The sequence below is a fragment of the Hemiscyllium ocellatum genome, chromosome 17 (genome assembly GCF_020745735.1).
Source record: "Hemiscyllium ocellatum isolate sHemOce1 chromosome 17, sHemOce1.pat.X.cur, whole genome shotgun sequence".
NCBI classification, from domain to species: Eukaryota; Metazoa; Chordata; class Chondrichthyes; order Orectolobiformes; family Hemiscylliidae; genus Hemiscyllium; species Hemiscyllium ocellatum.
This window is the reverse complement of record NC_083417.1, coordinates 57398728-57417337: the sequence shown is the minus strand read 5'-3', so window position 1 is coordinate 57417337 and position 18610 is coordinate 57398728. Positions and strand designations below refer to the sequence as shown.

At 41.9% G+C, this 18610-nt stretch overlaps 1 protein-coding gene across 2 annotated transcripts in view; it reads right to left on the bottom strand.

The window, feature by feature from the left end:
• Window positions 1–1129: 1129 nt before the first annotated feature.
• ano10b (anoctamin 10b) overlaps window positions 1130–18610 on the bottom strand; it is a 32727-nt gene continuing 15246 nt past the window's right edge. The window contains exons 8-14 of one of the 2 annotated variants that reach the window (XM_060838194.1): window positions 17965–18020; window positions 15674–15748; window positions 14604–14777; window positions 11391–11582; window positions 9197–9334; window positions 4115–4231; window positions 1130–2465 (exon numbers count right to left, since the gene is read on the bottom strand). In XM_060838194.1, the coding sequence (XP_060694177.1) occupies window positions 2337–2465; window positions 4115–4231; window positions 9197–9334; window positions 11391–11582; window positions 14604–14777; window positions 15674–15748; window positions 17965–18020 (881 nt within the window). In that variant the 3' untranslated portion in view covers window positions 1130–2336. Of the gene's footprint in view, window positions 2466–4114; window positions 4232–4971; window positions 5082–9196; window positions 9335–11390; window positions 11583–14603; window positions 14778–15673; window positions 15749–17964; window positions 18021–18610 lie in introns of those variants that run through there. The other variant, XM_060838195.1, reaches the window with a different exon arrangement.

Genomic DNA, 18610 nt, shown 5'->3' with positions numbered 1-18610 from the left:
AGCACCACTCTAATCCAGACTCTTTTCATGTGATGAACCTGGGGAATTTGAGCATGTTCTACTCATAATGCTCTGACCAATGAAATTACAAATAAACACTCCTCACATGTGGTGATCAGTGATCTGCAATTGTAGGATAACAGACCCTTTTGTTATAACTGAGGCTGGATGTGTATACAAAGTATCTCTAGTCCCAGTAGTCCATGAGTCACAACATATATTTAAATGTTACCCTTCTTTCTGATATTTTATACTTTATTTCTATTAGATTTAGAATTAAACATCTATCAACCAGATTTCTTTAATAAACGGCAGAATTGTTGTTTATTAATTCGTTGTAAAAACAGGATCAGTTTGGTAAATATATCAATTGAATTAACATTAAGTTTGAAATATTAAAGTATCAGTATTTATCCTTCTAAATACCTGTAAACCCTACAAATGTGTGGACTTACACACTAAGTAAGGGAAAAAAGGAAACTTCACTGCAGAGATAAATTTTGAAATAAAAACACTTTGGCCAATAATTGTTAGTTCCCGAAGGAAAAATATGATAAGTTATGAAATGTTCAATATAGCTTTCAAGTGGCATCATGGCATATACAGATGAATATTCCTTAAACGTGGTTGTGACTAGGATCTTCAAACACAGTTCATTTAAAGAGCTCACAAGGTGCTGTTGAGAATAACCCCTTCAGTGGATTTTCATGAGAAAAGGCAGGTCGGGGTTTCAGTTATTTGACTGGACCCTCCAAAAGAGGTTTCTGAGAGAGAATGATGACGGACTGGAATGGCTTCTCTCTGTCTCTCTATTTCTCAGTTGGATGTACTCCAGCAGAACTCTAATCAATACCCAATATAAAGCCATAATCCAGGCATGTGATTTCCAGTAAATAAATCCAAGCAAATTGCTTAATGCATGACTTCTGGGAGATAGTTTTAAAATAAATGTCCCAATATCCTTATAGGGACCCTATTCTTAAAAACAAAAGTCTAGGTATTTCTTGGGCCTTTTCAAATGGGCCAAATATCAAAAACATGAACGTTAGAATAAAATCCCATGAAATCCATGAGAAAACAATGGACTTTACTTTGTGCTTTGGTTTTAATGAAATACTGTACATGAGAATATTCATTCCCACTCCATATGTACGCAATAATAGTAATACAAAACTAATAAATAAACGACCCAGCATTATATGCATCAAACATTTCAAAGGGACAAATCCTTCTTTTTTTCCTTTTAGTCTTTTAATGTTGAATCCTCTGCAATGTCATATTTATCAAGTATCAATGTTGTAAAGTTCCTATGCACTTTCTATGGTTTGCAGAGGAGGTATTAAAGTACAGATCAGAATCCACAAATCACTGAGTCTGAATGTTGTACATTTTCTCAAGGTAATATCCGATGGGTATGTGTGTGAATGACAGTTTTAACATCAAGACATAGAATTGAGGCCAATAGCACTAACTATTGCTGTCATGAAGTTGTCTATTTCTGTGTTTGTCAGTTTGAAGCGATAGTAATATACCACAGAGTAATAAATGGTCAGAGGGCCTTACCACAAGGATTAGTCAGATTGTCACATGGGAAAGTGTACAGCCAGCTTGCTGCAGTATGAGGCCTGCAACTATCACTCAGTGTCACAGGGTAAGTAACCCAGCCATCAATCAGTGAGTCTCTGGATAAAGATATTACGATCAGTCAGGGCCATAAGGAAAGGTCTCCAACTGTCAGACAGCACCAACCGCAGACAAGAGGGCTGGATTGTATGCTAATCTATCATTGGTTAGACCATTCAACCTCTGGAATGCTATACTTTCATGAGAAACTTGCTGTTTTAACATTTCATCACATAGCAATGCAGAGAAGCATTAAAAATAGAAAGGCAATGGGATCAAAATCTCACTAGGTAGGATGGTATTTGTGCCAATTATGCAGAAATAATGAGGACTTTGTGCTAATCATTTAAATAAACAGGATCTTATTTGTAAAAGAGAAACCAGTTTTGCTGCCACCCTTTCTGAACAGACCATTGGTCTGTGTTGTCCCTGGCTGTGATGATTTATATTTGTGAAAGGTTATTGCTTTAATCAAGAGACAAAGCTGGAAATACAAGTGGAAGTCATGGTTTCTGCTGTAGGGAGTGTAGTTTATCAGTGACTGGTTTCTATATAGATTTGTGCATGTAGAGGCAATCCACAAAATAACAAAGGAGCCGAGTGATTATTCACAAAGCATAAAAATAAATGACGGAGGGACAGAGATAATTTCTCAGCAGGGATTATTCAATGCTTACAGAAATATATTTCTGTTGTTCGTGGTAACAGAGTGGTTACAGTAAGTTTAGCTGCTTCTTGCTTGTATACAGTGAGCTCTCTGTAGAATTGAACCCCGTAGTTCCATCAGAGAGTGTTTCTTTCGCCACCATTTCTTTGCTGTCATCTTTATTGGCTTCAGCCAGCTGAAACAGAGAGAAAATAGCAGTTACGTCCCAAGGCTGATGGAAAATGAGCCCTTTTTGTCTGCCAAGTTCATCCTTTATTCAACCACTGGTGGCTTTAGCTGCTGGGACCCCATGCCATCAGGTTGGAGTTGACTGCTTCCCACAAGGTGTGTTTCCTGTGGATAGGAGATGGATTTGGTGGATGGATTCGGTGGATGGTTGGTCCACCATGACTAGTGCCCAGGTCCAGACTTGAACTGCCCTCCATAAAAAAGGTAGGTACTGGTGGTAGGGAAGGTGCCCACTAGTTCACATAGTGTGAGGCCTAATGAGGCTCTTAACTGGCCAATTTCTACCCTCTTACAGCTCTCAGTTTGCCTCAACTACCATCACATAGAGTCACAGAGTCACACAGCATGGAATCCGACCTAAGCAGTCCATGCCGAACATAATCCCAAATTAACCTAGTCCCACCTGCCAGCTCTTGGCCCATATGCCGGGGGGGGTTGGGGATGGCTTTTTTTAAAGTGCCAGTTTCTGATCAACATTTCCCCTCAGGAGGGAGGCTTGAGCAGGTCAGTTCCATGTGCCCCTGTTAAAAACAGCCCCCAATTCACTCTTCCTTCCATAAGAAGCTCCTCTAAACATACTTTGTTGACCAATCCTGTCAATACGACCCACCTCTCCCCCCCTCCCACCCCCCTCCCCCCCCCCCCCCCCCACCCCTCACCCACCCACCCACCCCACACTTTTTGACTTGGCATCAATGTTTGACTGCTGACACTCCCGAGATCACCTCATGAGTTTATTACATTAGAAGTGCTTCAGAGGTCAACCATTACGACGGACAATAGTTTCTTCACCCACAGGGGTTATCAATCTTTGGAATTCTCTACTCAAAAATCTGAGAATGCCCATGATTAAGCATATTCATAACATCACAGAGGAAAGGAGTGTGGGCGTAGGCCATTCAGCCCATTGAGCCTACTCTGCATTCAATAAGATCATGACCAATCTTTTAGATTTGGAAAAGGGAGCATCATGCATTCAAAGCAGGGTGAGAGATTTCTGGGTACCAAAGGAATTAGCTAGAAAGTCGACATTGATCCTTTTGGATGGTGGAGCAGGCTCAAAGGGTGCAGCGGCCTTCTCCAGTTTCTGTTTCACATGTTCTGAGGTAAACACAAGCTGTTGTTGAATGATGAGAAATCTGTTTGTAAATCGCACATGGATCACTGGAAGGCCTGAGCTAGAAATCACTCCACAACAGCCAGCAGGACTTGCACTTGTTTTGTGGAGACATGTGTATCTACCTTCAAAATCAGTGTATGATTTGATCTGAAGCATCAGTGGAGTGATTCTAGTAACTGATGACAGGATCATTTGCTAACACAGGGTTGTGAGTCTGCAGCTCTCCTGACTTCTGTGATTCTGATTTGCTTCTAGATTTCTCACAGATCATACAGCACAGAAACAAGCCATTCAACCCAATCATCCATGCTAGCATGATCATTCTACACATCAGCATCCTCTGACTCTATTTATCTATGATCCTCAGTGCTGTGGAGCACCATAAGACATTTTTCTCAACTAAGTGTACCCTATCAATGTAAGTTGTTGAAAGAGATTCTTTAGTTCTTTGATATTTTAGATAGGTCATGATTTACCTTGTGCTTGAGGGCTTGAAGGGACTGATATTCAACTCTCTCAATCCTCAGCTTCACCCACTGAGGAACATCAGGAATAGCGAAAGCTAAAATGATCTTTATGGCCAATAAGGCATGCTGAAACACAGAAATAACACAAGAGTCGGCCTGAGAACCGTGGAAGAGTTCATGAGTCCCTTAAATAGGTAGCAAGAACAAACTGGTCTATGTTTCAAGAGTACAACACAGCAGTGTGTTCGCCGCGAGGATTTTTATTGAAGTGAAGTTTAAAATGTCACTCTAGAAGATATATGCATCGTGGGAGAAGTCAAATGACTATGGCAGACTCAGGCAGATATTTGTCACATCAATCCAAGTATCCCCATCCTGATACAAATAAACAAATAGCATAGCATGCACTGCCATGTATGTTCTGAATTGCCTACATTAGCAACTATATGCACTACAGTTCTCATGCCTTGCTTCCACTAGTCTCTGCATATGCGTAACCCACATTGTGCTTAAATTATGCTGGACTCTTAAAGGTACATGTTTGTATTGTTGTTGGTGGCTGTTCACCTGGGTGATGCTGTATCCTCAGGGAGTGCAATTCCTGTGGTATTTGTTGTTTTTATGGTGGTCGTTGTTCCTCTATTTCTGTTGCTGGATTGCTGTGAACCCCTGGGTGTGCTGTGTTCCCGCTAGGCAGCGTGTTCACCTCTTCCTGATCAACTCTCTGTAGGTTCTTCTGCAGCTCTCATTCCCATAGTCACAAACCATGTCTGACCTATCGAGCTGACTGAACCAAAGCTGCTACACTGCGTGTAGTGATTCATCATTCTCTTCAGCCGCTATCTCTTCAGTATCTCATCTGTATCTGTTTGTCGTGTTTCTTCGTAGCCATGTTGGACATGCCTCATGATGTCTTTTACAAGATTTGCATCCAGCCCTTGGTCTGTGATTGTTCCATCCTTCATGCCTGGAAGTTCTGTCAGAATAATGCCAGAATTGGTCTGTTCAACAATGAATATGTTCCATCTATTGATTCACAACCTCAGTGCTTCTGCTTAGCTCAATCACTAACCTGAGTGTAGGTTTGTTTTCTGTCAGTAGGCATACATTCACTTGTAGATCCCTTATTCCTAACATAATCCTGTCTCTAATTAGCTCAGACTTTAATGGTGGAAACGCACAGGTTTCTGCAAGCTTAGTTTATGAGCTGGCATATTGATCAATTGATCTTTTTCATTTTGTTCCCTCGTATTGAATATGCACTGTTTATACATAACGCTAACTTAGGCCTCAATGCGTAACTTCAAAGCTTTTAAAATTTTGCCGTGTCCTTTATGTTCTTTCAAAAGAATTAGGGTAGAATACATTTTGAAACAGCCTCTTTCCAGCAACGACTGAAGTGTAGAAATTTGTACTTGTTCTGGTTTGCTCAACAAATGAGGCAAATTAGAAGGAACATTTGTATCTGACTGCATTTCAGTCTGAACAGTCTCAGTGGTTAGATATTGAGAACAAAGCTACTGTGAGTAGACAAACAGATCCATAGACAGATTAGAAACATTAACTCATCTGCTCTCTTTTCAGATGTCTATGGTTGTGCTATTTCCAGTTATTTCTGATTCCATGTCTAGCTTATTGAGTGCAGAACAGACAACCTTTATGTTCATCAAAGGATGCAAAAATAGCTCGAGGGATATGGGCTTTTTATTCAAATCATGTGTGCCTGATCATAAGATACCAACCTCCTGGTCCCTCCTGAGGGTGTGCGCTTCTCTTCAGATATTAGAGATTCAATGCTCTATTTATCAGTTAAAAGGACTTTGAAGCTTACATAAAGGCATAGTCATGTTCAGAATATAGACATAGATGATAATTAACTACAGTCATTTACGAGTGTGTGTGTTTGTGTCAGTGTGACTGGAGTGTGTGTAGAAAATAGGACAACCAAGGACTCTGAGGCACAGATAGTGATGAAAAGGCAAAACTGTTATTTCTCTTTACAGATCTAAGTTTCAATCCATCCCAGATGTTGGGTGAAAAGTTTCTTTGTCCAACTGTAAGGATATTGTGCAAGAAAAAACAGGGTTGGTTTAACTTTTTCATTGTAAGAACAAGCAGATCATCCAGAATTGCTCATACTTTGGCATGTGCTGCCATGTTATTGGCAGCCTACAGCTCAGATGCTTTAACTGTGTCTGAAATGACATATGGAGGTGGTCACCTTGTTGGGACCAGAGCTTGGAGATGTGTCTTGCTGTGATATGATCACATGGAAGATGCCTGGCCTTAATTTGAGTGTCCAACGTGGAAGAGCATTCCCAATTTTTCAACACTAATCGCTCAACTGAATGTGGATAATAGGGAAAAAAACAATACAGATTCACATGGTAGGTATGGATGTGGGTGTAAGCATTAATAGTCAGCTTCTTAGCATCAGACAGACAAATAATTCCAAGCTCTGAAGTCAATCTTAGATCCAGTCAGACTGCAAGGAGAGACCATGGTCAGGCTTCCTTATCCTCCAGTACTCTGACAGTCAAACCAGTTGGAGTGGAAGAGAGGAGAAGACCCTATTATGTTTCTTAATCATACCTAGGTTCTCGCTAGCTCTTGTTCCCTCAGTTGATATAGAATTAAGTTGTTGTGGTTCTGTTCGCCGAGCTGGGAGTTTTTGTTGTAAACGTTTCGTCCCCTGTCAAGGTGACATCCTCAGTGCTTGGGAGCCTCCTGTGAAGCGCGTCTGTGCTGTTTCCTCCGGCATTTATAGTGGCTTGTCTCTGCCGCTTCCAGCTGTCAGTTGCTGTCCGCTGCAGTGGCCGGTATATTGGGTCCAGGTCGATGTGTTTGTTGATAGAATCTGTGGATGAGTGCCATGCCTCTAGGAATTCCCTGGCTGTTCTCTGTTTGGCTTGCCCTGTAATAGTAGTGTTGTCCCAGTCGAATTTGAGCTCGGTGAACAGAACCACAACAACGAGCACCCGAGCTACAAATCTTCTCACAAACTTTGAATAGAATTAAGTGTCTGACTCCATTACTTTGTATCACACTGAGGATGGGAAATTGGTCTTTGAGAGCTCATCCTCAGCTCTTACGGTCAGCAGAAGGCTGGGCCCTTAGCTTACACTTTGCCTATATACAACTGTACAGTTGCTTTTGGTAGGAAATACCCCAATAAAATTCCAAAAGGCTTGACTCAAGAAGTTTGTGAGTATGTTCTTTTCACATTTTATTAATGATACGGGCATCACAGGCATATGTTCCACGTGCAGGGTCTGGTTCTTTAAGGAGTTTGACAATCTTGTTTGTTTTCCATCACCAAGGTTGTTACACAAAGGTATAGAAGGTAATCAAACAGAGTTGACTAGCCACTCCTTCTAAAATCCATTAATTATAGACACTCATTCATTTCAATGAAATCACAACTGGTGGGTTCTAAAAGAGCTGGTGATCTGCTCTATCAGATCACTCCCGAGGTGGTGAAGACAATAATCTCTTCAGTGTTGTTGGTACAGTGCTAGATGAAAGACTGATATAAAGAGTCAATGAGTGTCGTTTCCATCATTTGGGCCAGCTGCATGTGCCCTGGATAGATTTCTGGATTGGGCAAACGGTGCTGAACATTTTCAATTCCCATGGGCCTTGGTGAATGAGACACTTGTCCATAATGTGGGCCCAAACTGTTGGAATCCTGTTGAAGTGACTTGGTTCAAGAAGCCCTGGCAGCTTTGGTCGCCTGCTCCCTCTCACACCTCGTGCCATTGCCATGGCTGGCAGATCCTTGCAGCTGCCTTGTCATTGTGAATAGTGACCTGAGAGACTTTTTTTTGTCTCTGCCCCACCTTACCTGCCAGCCTCAGGATTTTAGCCTTCAGGTACCTGAGGATGTGTACCCAAAGGTAACTTTTCAATTTAATCTGGAGGACAGTCCTTCAAGTGTAGGTAATTTCCTTTAGAAAATATATTTGAATTTTATTTGCTCCAAAGTAATTTATTTTGGTTATATCAGTCACTATACTGTGGGCAAATCATGCTTACACCAATGCACCCACCATAGCCATTGGTGACTATATGTCCTCTTTGAAATCCCTTTGAATGAGAAGTGGCAGATGGAGTTTAATTCAGATAAATGCGAGGTGCTGCATTTTGGAAAAGCAAATCTTAGCAGGATTTATACACTTAATGGTAAGGTCCTAGGGAGTGTTGCTGAACAATGAAACAGATCAGAGTGTGCAGGTTCATAGCTCCTTGAAAGTGGATTGCAAGTAGATAGGATAGTGAAGAAGGCATTTATTGGTCAGAGTACTGAGTACAGGAGTTGGGAGGTCATGTTGCAGCTGTACAGGACATTGGTTTGGCCACTGTTGGAATATTGCATGCAATTCTGGTCTCCTTCCTATCAGAAAGATGTTGTGAAACTTGAAAGGGTTCAGAAAAGATTTACAAGGATGTTGCCAGGGTTGGAGGATTTGAGCTATAGGGAGAGGCTGAACAAGCTGGGGCTGTTTTCCCTGGAGCATGAGAGGCTGAGGGGTGACCTTATAGAGGTTTACAAAATTATGAGGGGCATGGATAGGGTAAATAGGCAAAGTCTTTTCCCTGAGGTCAGGGAGTCCAGAACTAGAGGGCATAGGTTTAGGGTGAGAGGAGAAAGATATAAAAGAGACCTTAGGGGCAACTTTTTCACCCAGAAGGTGGTACATGAATGGAATGAGCTGCCAGAGGATGTGTTGGAGGCTGGTACAATTGCGACATTTAAGAGGTATTTGGATGGGTATATGAATAGGAAGAGTTTGGAGGGATATGGGCCAGGTGCTGGCAGGTGGGACTAGATTGGGTTGGGATATCTGGTCAGCATGGACGGGTTGGACCGAAGGGTCTGTTTCCGTGCTGTACATCTCTATAAGTCTATGACACTTTGAATGCCATTTGTCAGACTGATGAGAAAATACATTCCAATTTGTACTCTAATACATTCAAAATCATTAAACACCTCCTTGCTGTAGCTGATATTGTGCTGTGTCTGTAGCTATTGTGATTTGTCATTGTCCCTTGCAAGACAGAGAAGAATGAACACTATTGACATTCACTTACCTCAATGCCAACCGTCCAGATCAACACATTCTTGGGTGTTATATTATTTTCTGCACAATACCCTTCTACTTGAGGGGAAATACTAATTAGAAAACAGTTGGAGATGACTGACAAGAATCCTATCATCTCAAACGCAGTCTGTGAAACAGAGCAGATAATAAGAGGGACATGGCAGTGTTAATAAAAAAAAATACATTGATGCAAATTTGAAATACGCCAGCTACAAAACATGGAGCTCCTTCGTCTTTAAAAGTAAATAGGAAAACTTTAGAAGCAGACACAATGACATTGGCTTGCTGTTCAGTGTCTTTCATCTCCTGGCTGTCAATTATTTGGATAGACTGCTTTACCCAAGCTTGCATATTACCACTAACAGAGAGGTGAATTTAATTCCTAACTTGCAGCTGGAGCATTGAAGCACTAGAGAATGAAAGCCAGTTGGAGAGAAATGATTTGTTTGGAAACAGACTGGAACCCCCCTGAGCTAATTTGAAAGTGTTCCACTCTGCTGTCCTATCTCAGTCACAGAAATGCCTCTGATGTCAGTTTCACATATGACCAAGGAACAGAAGCAAACCATTCAGCCTCTTCAGCCTGTTCTGCCATTCAATGGCCGATAAGATTTTAACCTCAACTGCACATGCCTGCATATCCCCAATTAACCTTTCATCCCCTTGGTCATCAAGAATCAATCTACCTCTGCCTTAAAACTATTTCAAGATCCTGCATCCACAGCCTTTTGAGGAAGGGAGGGCCGAAGATTCACAACGCTCTGAAAGAGAAACTGTTTCCTCAACTCCGTTTAAATGAGCATCCCTAATTTTTAAACTCTGACCCCTAGTTTTATATTCTCCCACAAAAGAATATAACCAAGTCCTCTCAGGTTCTTTTATGTTTCAATTAAATAACCTCTAACTCTGAGTAGTACAGACCTAAACTGTCTAGCTTTGCCTCAGAAAACAATAAGCTCATTCCTGGTAATAACCTAATTGTCTGAATTGCTTCCAATGCATTAACATTCTTCTGTGAGTATGATGACCAGCATCGTACACTGTACGCCAGATGTGCTCTCGCCAATACCCTGTATAACTAAAGTATACCTATTCATAGAATCCCTCCAGCGTATTCTGCCATACAGTGTAGGAACAGATCATTTTGGCCCAACAAGCCACACCAACCCTCCGAAGAGTAACCCACCCAGACCCATTCCCCTAAACTAATGCACCTAACCTACTGGACACTAGGGGCAACTTAGCACAGCCAATTCACCTGACCTGCACATCTTTGGACTGTGGGAGGAAGCCCGTGCAGTCACAGGGAGAACGTGTCAACTCCACACAGACAGTCGCCCAAGGCTGGAATCAAACCCGGGTCCCTAGCACTGTGACGCAGCAGTGCTAACCACTGAGCCTCCATGCCACCACACAATATTCCCCAGGCAATTCAACATAGCATCAACAGGCTCTACTCCCACTCACTATTTTCTAAGAACATATAAAAGAAAAAAAGGCCAAATTGATCATTTTGTGCACCACTGTGATCATGCTGACCTCAAATCTCCATATGAAGCAGATGGACCCCATGCTGTTTGTTATGTCGACCCTCTGTTCATACTACCAATTGAGTGTTCACTCCTCGTTGGCAAGAAAGTTTGAAGAGCATCCAATAAAACAGCAAGGAGTCAGCAAGGGCTAACCAGGAATCGGCCACACTTCTGTCTTTGGGTGTTTGCCTTCATTAAGTGAGAGCACTCAGATGTTTGTGGCTTCAAGCCCCACTCCAACATTTCAAGCACAGAATCTAGGCTGAAATTTCAGATGAGACTAAGATTATGCTCTAATCTAATCATGGTAGAGTTCAGAACTACCCCAACCATTCCTTTTGAAACTATTCTACTGAGGGACACAGTTGAAATTTAGATGAGACATGAAATCATCCCTCGCAGTTGGATGTAGAAGACCTCAAAATACTATCTGAACAAAAGCAATGTTATTGACCTTGCCTGCTGTCCTGGACCAACATTTTTGCTAAGCAAACATCACTATGGAACAGATTGTTAGGTAGAACCATCTTTTCATATCTTTTGCACAAATTGAATGCCTCTTTATCAATTTCATGAAGATAACTTCCCCAACAACAGCCTCTCATTTAAAGCCCTCCTCTAAGGGAGAGTCTGATCAATGCACTTTCTCACCTGCCACACCCCTATGTTTGCTGCTGGTGAGATGAAAGGTTTTCTAAAGAGATGACAGAGCTTCATCGCATCCATTCGGATTTCCGTGACGTTGTTCACCATTATCAGTATGGCCGTCAAAGGGTAAATGCAGGAGAAAAGGCTGACGTAACCGAACTGAACAAAGAGTTCCATGTACTCATCAAACATCCCCTAGACAGACAAAAACAAAGGTGACAGGATTTTCAGCGGACCTCCGTTGTAGTATCAGGTTAGTGGCAAGAGCATTACCAACTGAGCACCGACCTGAGTGTGGTCAACTGCGCTAGTTCACATCTGAACTGTGATATAGAAGGTGGTGAATCCTAAAGCAGGTGAATCCCTCCCACCGTCATTTGATTTTGAGTTTCCTCCTTGTCTCTCAACAATAAATGGTGGCTTTAGAAAATTCAGTGAACCAGGCCTAGCCCTTTTCAAGAAAGAATCAATTATTCTTCCTCACCCCCTCTCAAATTCTTTTGTACAATATTGTTTGCTGCCTTCGAGTCCATTTGAAGGTATTCTTGTTCATTCTGAGTTGCAGTATAGTCATTAGCGTAGTGACTAACAGGGTAGAGCTCAGATTGCCCCAGCCATTCCTTTTGAAATCATTCTACTGAGATTTTTCTGAGATGATACAATCTTTGGACAAATGGCACATTTACAGAGTCGATCAAATCAAGAGGTTAGTCGAAGAGGCAGAAAAAAGCCAGGAGTCACCAAAGTAAATGATCTATGCAGCCCATTTGAAAAAAAGCACATTGCTTTTCCTGTCTCTATGCAGTGATATAGTTCCTTTCCATACAGTGCTTCATTTCCCAACCTGACTGAGAACGGATACATCCCAGAGCAGAGCTGACTGAATTTGTCTGACAGGCAACTCTGAGGCTGCAACTATTTCCGTCCAGTCAGTTCATAAATCATTAAGTGAGAAATTCAGCTTTTTTTTGAAAACTAGATCAATCCTAAAACTTGTCAAAACCTCCTTGCAAAAGAGAGGTACGAGGATAATTGTCCCTGTGTCTATTAAAATATGTAACGATACCAAATGTCTGCATTTTAATTTAATGTCAGTATTGGGGAAGGTGGATTGGACTTTTTTTGAAAATTGTTATCACTGAAAAGAGAGACAGGCCATCAATTTTTGTTTTATCTTGCCAAACAATCAGTACTCGGTTTCCCATACATTGTTTGTAAATTGTTGTTCCATGTGAAATTTGGTTTCCGGGCATCTATCCTGATAACATTGAGATGAAAAGCTTCAGCAGCAAGTTTGTTATATTTTCAGCAATAAACCAGCTCTCTATTATCAGATGAAGATTGTTATTCTGAACCTCCCCAATATACAATCAATTTAAAATGCATCAATAGCACACTGCTTAAGCTCTTAGTGAATCAGATAGATCTTTACCCTGTGTGACAACATAAAACAGTGAGTGAAGGCCTGCTTTCAATTAGGGACATAGACCACATGGAAACAAGCCCTTTGGTCCAACTTGTCCATGCTGAATAAACTAAATTAGTCTCACTTGCCTGCATTTGACCCACGTCAAACTACATCCCCTGAAGTAAACCGTCTCTCGCTTAGCAGAGCCTTGAGTTCAGCACTAGTGTTCCCGATGCTGTTTGATTCCCTAACCCCCCCCCCCCCCCCACCCCCCCCCCCCCCCCCCCCCCCCCCCACCATCACCCCCGGGCCCGGTATGATCAGACTTAACCTGGTGCAGAGTCTTCTCCCCATTAGCAACTCTGCTGGAGCTATCCCTGTAGTTTCATGGGGGGATGGTCCGAGAGTCAAACAGGAACTGGGACAGTTCGGGATCTAGTGAAGCTGTAAGGCTTTTTCTTTAAGCCTGCCTTCAAAGTTTGGATAGCTCTTTCCACCAGACCATTGGACGATGGATGGCATCAAGCTGTCCCTATGTCGAATGCCATTCGACTTTGCGAAACACTCAAATTCCCTGTTGGTAAATGATGGCCCGTTATCTGTGACCAAGACTTCTAGTAGTCTGTGTATTACAAAAGATATGTGCAGTTTTTCTATTATTGTCCCCATGTTCCTCCAATGATTCCTCCTGTTGATTTAAGTTGAATCATGGGTAATGTGGATCTCATTCTCCTGTCTACTATTTCCCTCACCACCTTGTTAGCTCCTGCTTCGGCCAGTATGCCTGAGATCAATAATCCCAAAACTACCAGACTCTAAATCTTCCCTACTACTGCAGAAACACTGCTCCTCATTATTACCAGACTCTAGAGCCTTGGCATCTCCATCCTTTCCCAAGTGCTAATTTGGCTCCCAGATCCCAGGATGTTCTCTGAGAGCTTGCAGAACCTCAGACCACATTTCCAGAGTCTCTAACTCTCACTGCAATACCTCCAGAGATTAGGAACCTTCTCTCAGTGATCTCTCAGCATTCCTGAAACCCCACCCATTCAATTTTCCTGAACCCTGGGATCCTCCATCTCCTGATTCCAACCACCTCTCATTCCAAGAACTGCCATAATAAATGCTGCCTTTTCAAGTGCACCCAGATCTCAGTGCTGACTCCAACACTGAACAGGTGGCATCCCTGGTTAATGGTGCTTGGCATCGATCTTCTTACAAAATCTCCAACTGATGATAAGAAATGACGCGAGGGTTCTGCTGGTACCCCAAAATATATAGAGGAAAATAAGGACAGAAATCTCAGTGAAAATCAAACAGAAGAGATGTGGCAGGGCCCAGTGCTGTCACCTTCACATGAAGCAATACTGCCCTCCTGTGGAGACAGTAATATAAGTAACCGGATTACACAACACTCAGGAGAAGGCCTTTGGTCACACAAGGGCCAGAGCCAAGTCCACCAAGTAATATGTTTCAAATGTAGGGTGGGAATCATTCTCTAACAATACTATTTCAAGATATTTACCAAATATTCTACAATAGAATAAAGCATCATGAGTATGCTTTATATTTGCAATTTTCTTTTGTTTGTTACATACATTTTCAGAGGATGAAATACCAGATCTCTCGAATCTTTCTGCTTTGCAGTTTATAACTGCAAAATCCCAACCATAGGGGATACTAAACTCATAAGATGAACATATTGCATACATTCTTCTAAAATTACTAATCGCTCAGAGGAGGGTGGAATGTTTGAGCGGAATACAAGGTCATTGTTGTTTAACAAAGATAATAATGACACTACTTACCGGAAATGACGACATCTCTCCTTGTAATTTGATTTTGTCGATATCTGGTGTGTTTTCCATGGTCGTTTTCTTCAAACCTGCTCCTTTCCTCATAATGGTCTTGTATAAATAGGGCACCAATGCCTCTATGAGCTGATTGATGATCTGAGTCAGAACAAGCAGTGATGCAAGTTTCTAGGGTGCAAGGGACAACATGAGGTCTGAAAATCAACTAGAAATGACTGAAAATCAGCAATCACAGCTAATGAACAACGTGTTTGTAAGAGATTCGTCAGTCTGTTATTTTAGTGGGAGCATTAACCTATTCCATAAATGGGGTTAAGGCCATGGTGGTGTACAGTGAGCAATTCAAAAATCTCCAGAGCTTGTCAAACATTTACCTACAGAAACTAACATCAGGCAGAGGTGGTGTTAGGAGAGTGTAGGGGCACTTCAGGAGCCAGCTCAGGGAGGAATTGGCAGTCTAGTTAATTATTTGATCTTACCTGGCTTCGAAAATCTCAGGATTTAGTTTTTACAAGCTGAACACTTCTCCTTCTCTAGAAATGTGAACAGGTTTGATGAAAGTGTGCCCACACATGGGAAACAGACATATTCCTCAATGTCCTTTCTTTCTTAACTTGATATTATACTGATTCTCTACATGGGCAAAATCAATTCAAATATTTGAGTTACAAGGAATAATAATTGCATTTTGATCACAGAGGTCTAGTTGACATTCAAAAATGTTTGGTGTGATTTATTGGACTCTAGGGAGATATATCACTGCTATCTAGTATTCTGCATAAGTGTACTCATGTTAGTTATTAGTTTCAACTTCTGCATATGCCATGGAGCTTCAGTTCACATAGATTTCTGCATCAGACTCTTTCACAATCCAAATAAAGTACCATTTGTCTCAGCTACATATCAGTGGCATCCTGAAGGTGCCCCATTAGATCACAGCTGCCTCTGTTTGCACCAATTCATCACCTTGCCATGTTACTCCTGTTAAAAAGAAAATACAACCATAGATGTTTTATATCTGGTTTCAAACATCTGGTTTATATCACGGATTTGAAACTGCCTACCTTTCTGAGGAGCTCTAGATCCTGGAGGTAGAGTGAGATATAAAACAGGGCAGCGAAACAATTGACAAAGCGAAACTAGAAATGAAAAGCAAAATTAATCATTGTCTCTAGACTTAAGATGTTGTGACTGCTATTAACTGGCTACAAAGGAAGTCTCAAATGTAAAACTCTTCAAGAGTTACCGTTTAGAATTTTTCCGTGAAAATAGTCCCATCTGATCCACTCATAGTGTGCAGCCAATGAACACCTATGTGCCAGTGAAGTGGATGAGAGAGCTCCAAATGGAATTATCACATGATGAGGATAGATATGATAATGAGATGGCGATGCATGTCATGATGTAACAGTGACATCAGCAGTCATGTGTAAGAGACAAGTGAAGAAAGGATGGAATACAGGTCGTTAGGCTATAACCCACTTCCTTAACGTGAATTCGCTGTATTCCAATTGATGAATTGGGGATACTATGTCTAAAGTGCGAACTTTTTAAATATATGTTGGCTGTAATGTGATTACATTGCCAACACTTTAACCACTGATTCTAAAGTGCAATGTTTCTATAGCTTGGGCTTACACAAGAACACAGCCATCATATTCTAGAAGAACTGACTATAGTCTGCATTAAAGAGAGCGAGTATTCACAGAGAACAGCACAATGTACAATCAATAAAACAGTTTGCAGAAGTCTATTAGAATCACACAGCAGTCATTCAGAGGTGATAGGAAACTATTACAGGTCAGAAAGTACCTGCAGACCCAAGGATAGTCACCTCTTCAATGAGGATGTGGGATCTTCCCACATTGTAAATTAAGAGATCGCATAGTGATGGGGGGTGGGGAGGTGAAATAATTCATAGTGTTCATGAAAAGCAACCATAATGGGTAAAGGTCAACCTGGGAGGATGAATAGCTGCTAATGGGGACAGTTAATGGCAGACATTGGGTTGTGTATGGTAGCAGCCCATGTGATGATAAGGCCTGGTGTATGGTGGTTTGGGTAAGGACATGGGAGAAAGTGCTCAAGCCCTAAACTTATTGAGCTCGATATTGAGTCCTGAAGGCTGTAGGGTCTCCAAGTGGAAAATGAGGTGTTGTTCTTCCAGCTTGTGCTGAGCTTCACTGGAATACTGCAGCAAACCTGACACGGTGATGTTGGCCAGGGAACGGGTTAGTGTGTTGAAATGGCAGGCAACTGGAAGCTCAGGGTCATTTTATTGGCAGAATGTAAGTGTTCTGCAAAATGGTCTCCCACTCTCTCTTCATTTCCCCAATGTAGAGGAGACCACACTGTGAGCAGCGAATACAGTAGACTAGATTGTGTGAAGTGCAGGCAAATCGCTGCCCCACCTGGAAGATATCTGCAGGGCCTTGGCCAATGAGGAGGAAGGAAGTAAATGGGCAGGTGTTACACCTTCTGCAATTGCAGGGGATGGTGCCTTGGAGCTGTAGGAGGGTAGTGGGAATGGAGGAGGAATGGACTAGGACTGTCCCAGATGGAACAGTCTCTGCAGAAGGTTGACAAGGGAGGGGAGGAGAATATGTGTCTGGTGGTGCCATCTTGCTGGCGATAGTGGAAATGGTGGCTAATGATCCTCTGGAGGTGGACATTGGTGGCTGGTAGGTGAGGACGAGAGGACCCTATCACTCTTGTGGGATGGAAGAGAAGCAGTGACAGTAGAAGTGCAGGAGATGGGTTGAACATAACTGAGGCCCTGACAACCTCGGTGGTGGAGAATCCTCAGCTGTGGAAGAAGCTGGATATTTCAGAGGGCACTTTGTAGAAGCTGGCATCATCAGAACAGATGGGATGGAGGCAGAGAAACTGGTAGATTGGAATAAAGTCTTTACAGGAAGCTGGGTGTATGAATGTATAGTCCAGGTAACTGTGGGAGTCAATGAGCTTGTAATGGCTTGTTAACCAGTCTGCCATGCAAGGCTTTGTCAAAAGCGTTACTGAAGTCCATGTAGTCTACATCAACTGCACTACTCTCATTCATCTATCTAATCATCTCCTTGAGAAATTCAGTTAAACTCATGAGGTATGATTTTCTCCTTACAAAGCCACAGTGAACTGTTCTTGACTGATCTTTGCCTATACTTTCAAGGGAAAGACGAAGGAATTATCCACTGCCTCACAACCTTATCTTGCAAAGATAGCAAATGCGCTTGCAAAGTGCATCAGTTTCCCCTCCCTCCTTTTTTCAATATGATATGTTGTGACTCATAGCTGAGACAGTAATATCTTAAAATTATGGCAAATTTGAAAATGCAACAAGTGCTTGTGTACTTACCACCAACACTTTGATTGTCAAATGGTTTTGATAAGATGATTCCAAACGATGATTTTCTGGAATAGATTTATAACCAACTTTAGAAATTGTTTCAGTTGCCTCTCCCACTGTTCTTTGTCTTATTATCATTTCCTCGTGTTTTTTTTCTCATTGACACCTCTCTCTTATTCCCAACACATTTCACCACCTGTATGACCATTGCTATCCTAGGCCTTTGGGTCACTTGTGGTGCAGCAGTGGTAGTATCCCTATCTCTGAGTCAGGAGGCCTGAATTTAAATCCTACTTGTTCCAGAAGTGTGTAATGACATTTCTGAAATGATTGATTAGAAAATATCTACAACAAGAGATTGGGCTTTTGTGGCACAGTGGTAGTGTCCCTCCCGTTGAACTGGAAAAACTGGGTTCAAGTTCCCACCTTCTCGAGGGACATGTCATACCCTGTCTGAACAGGCTGAATGAAAATATCAACACCAATAAATGAAATGCTTTTTCCATACTTTTTAAAATTAATTCACAGGATATGGACATCTCAGGCTGGGCCATCATTTATTTCCCATCCCTAACCTCCTGGAGGCCAGCTGCATTCTAAACCACTGCAGTCCTTGCAGTGTTAGTGCTCCCACAGTCTCTTAGGGAGTGAGTAC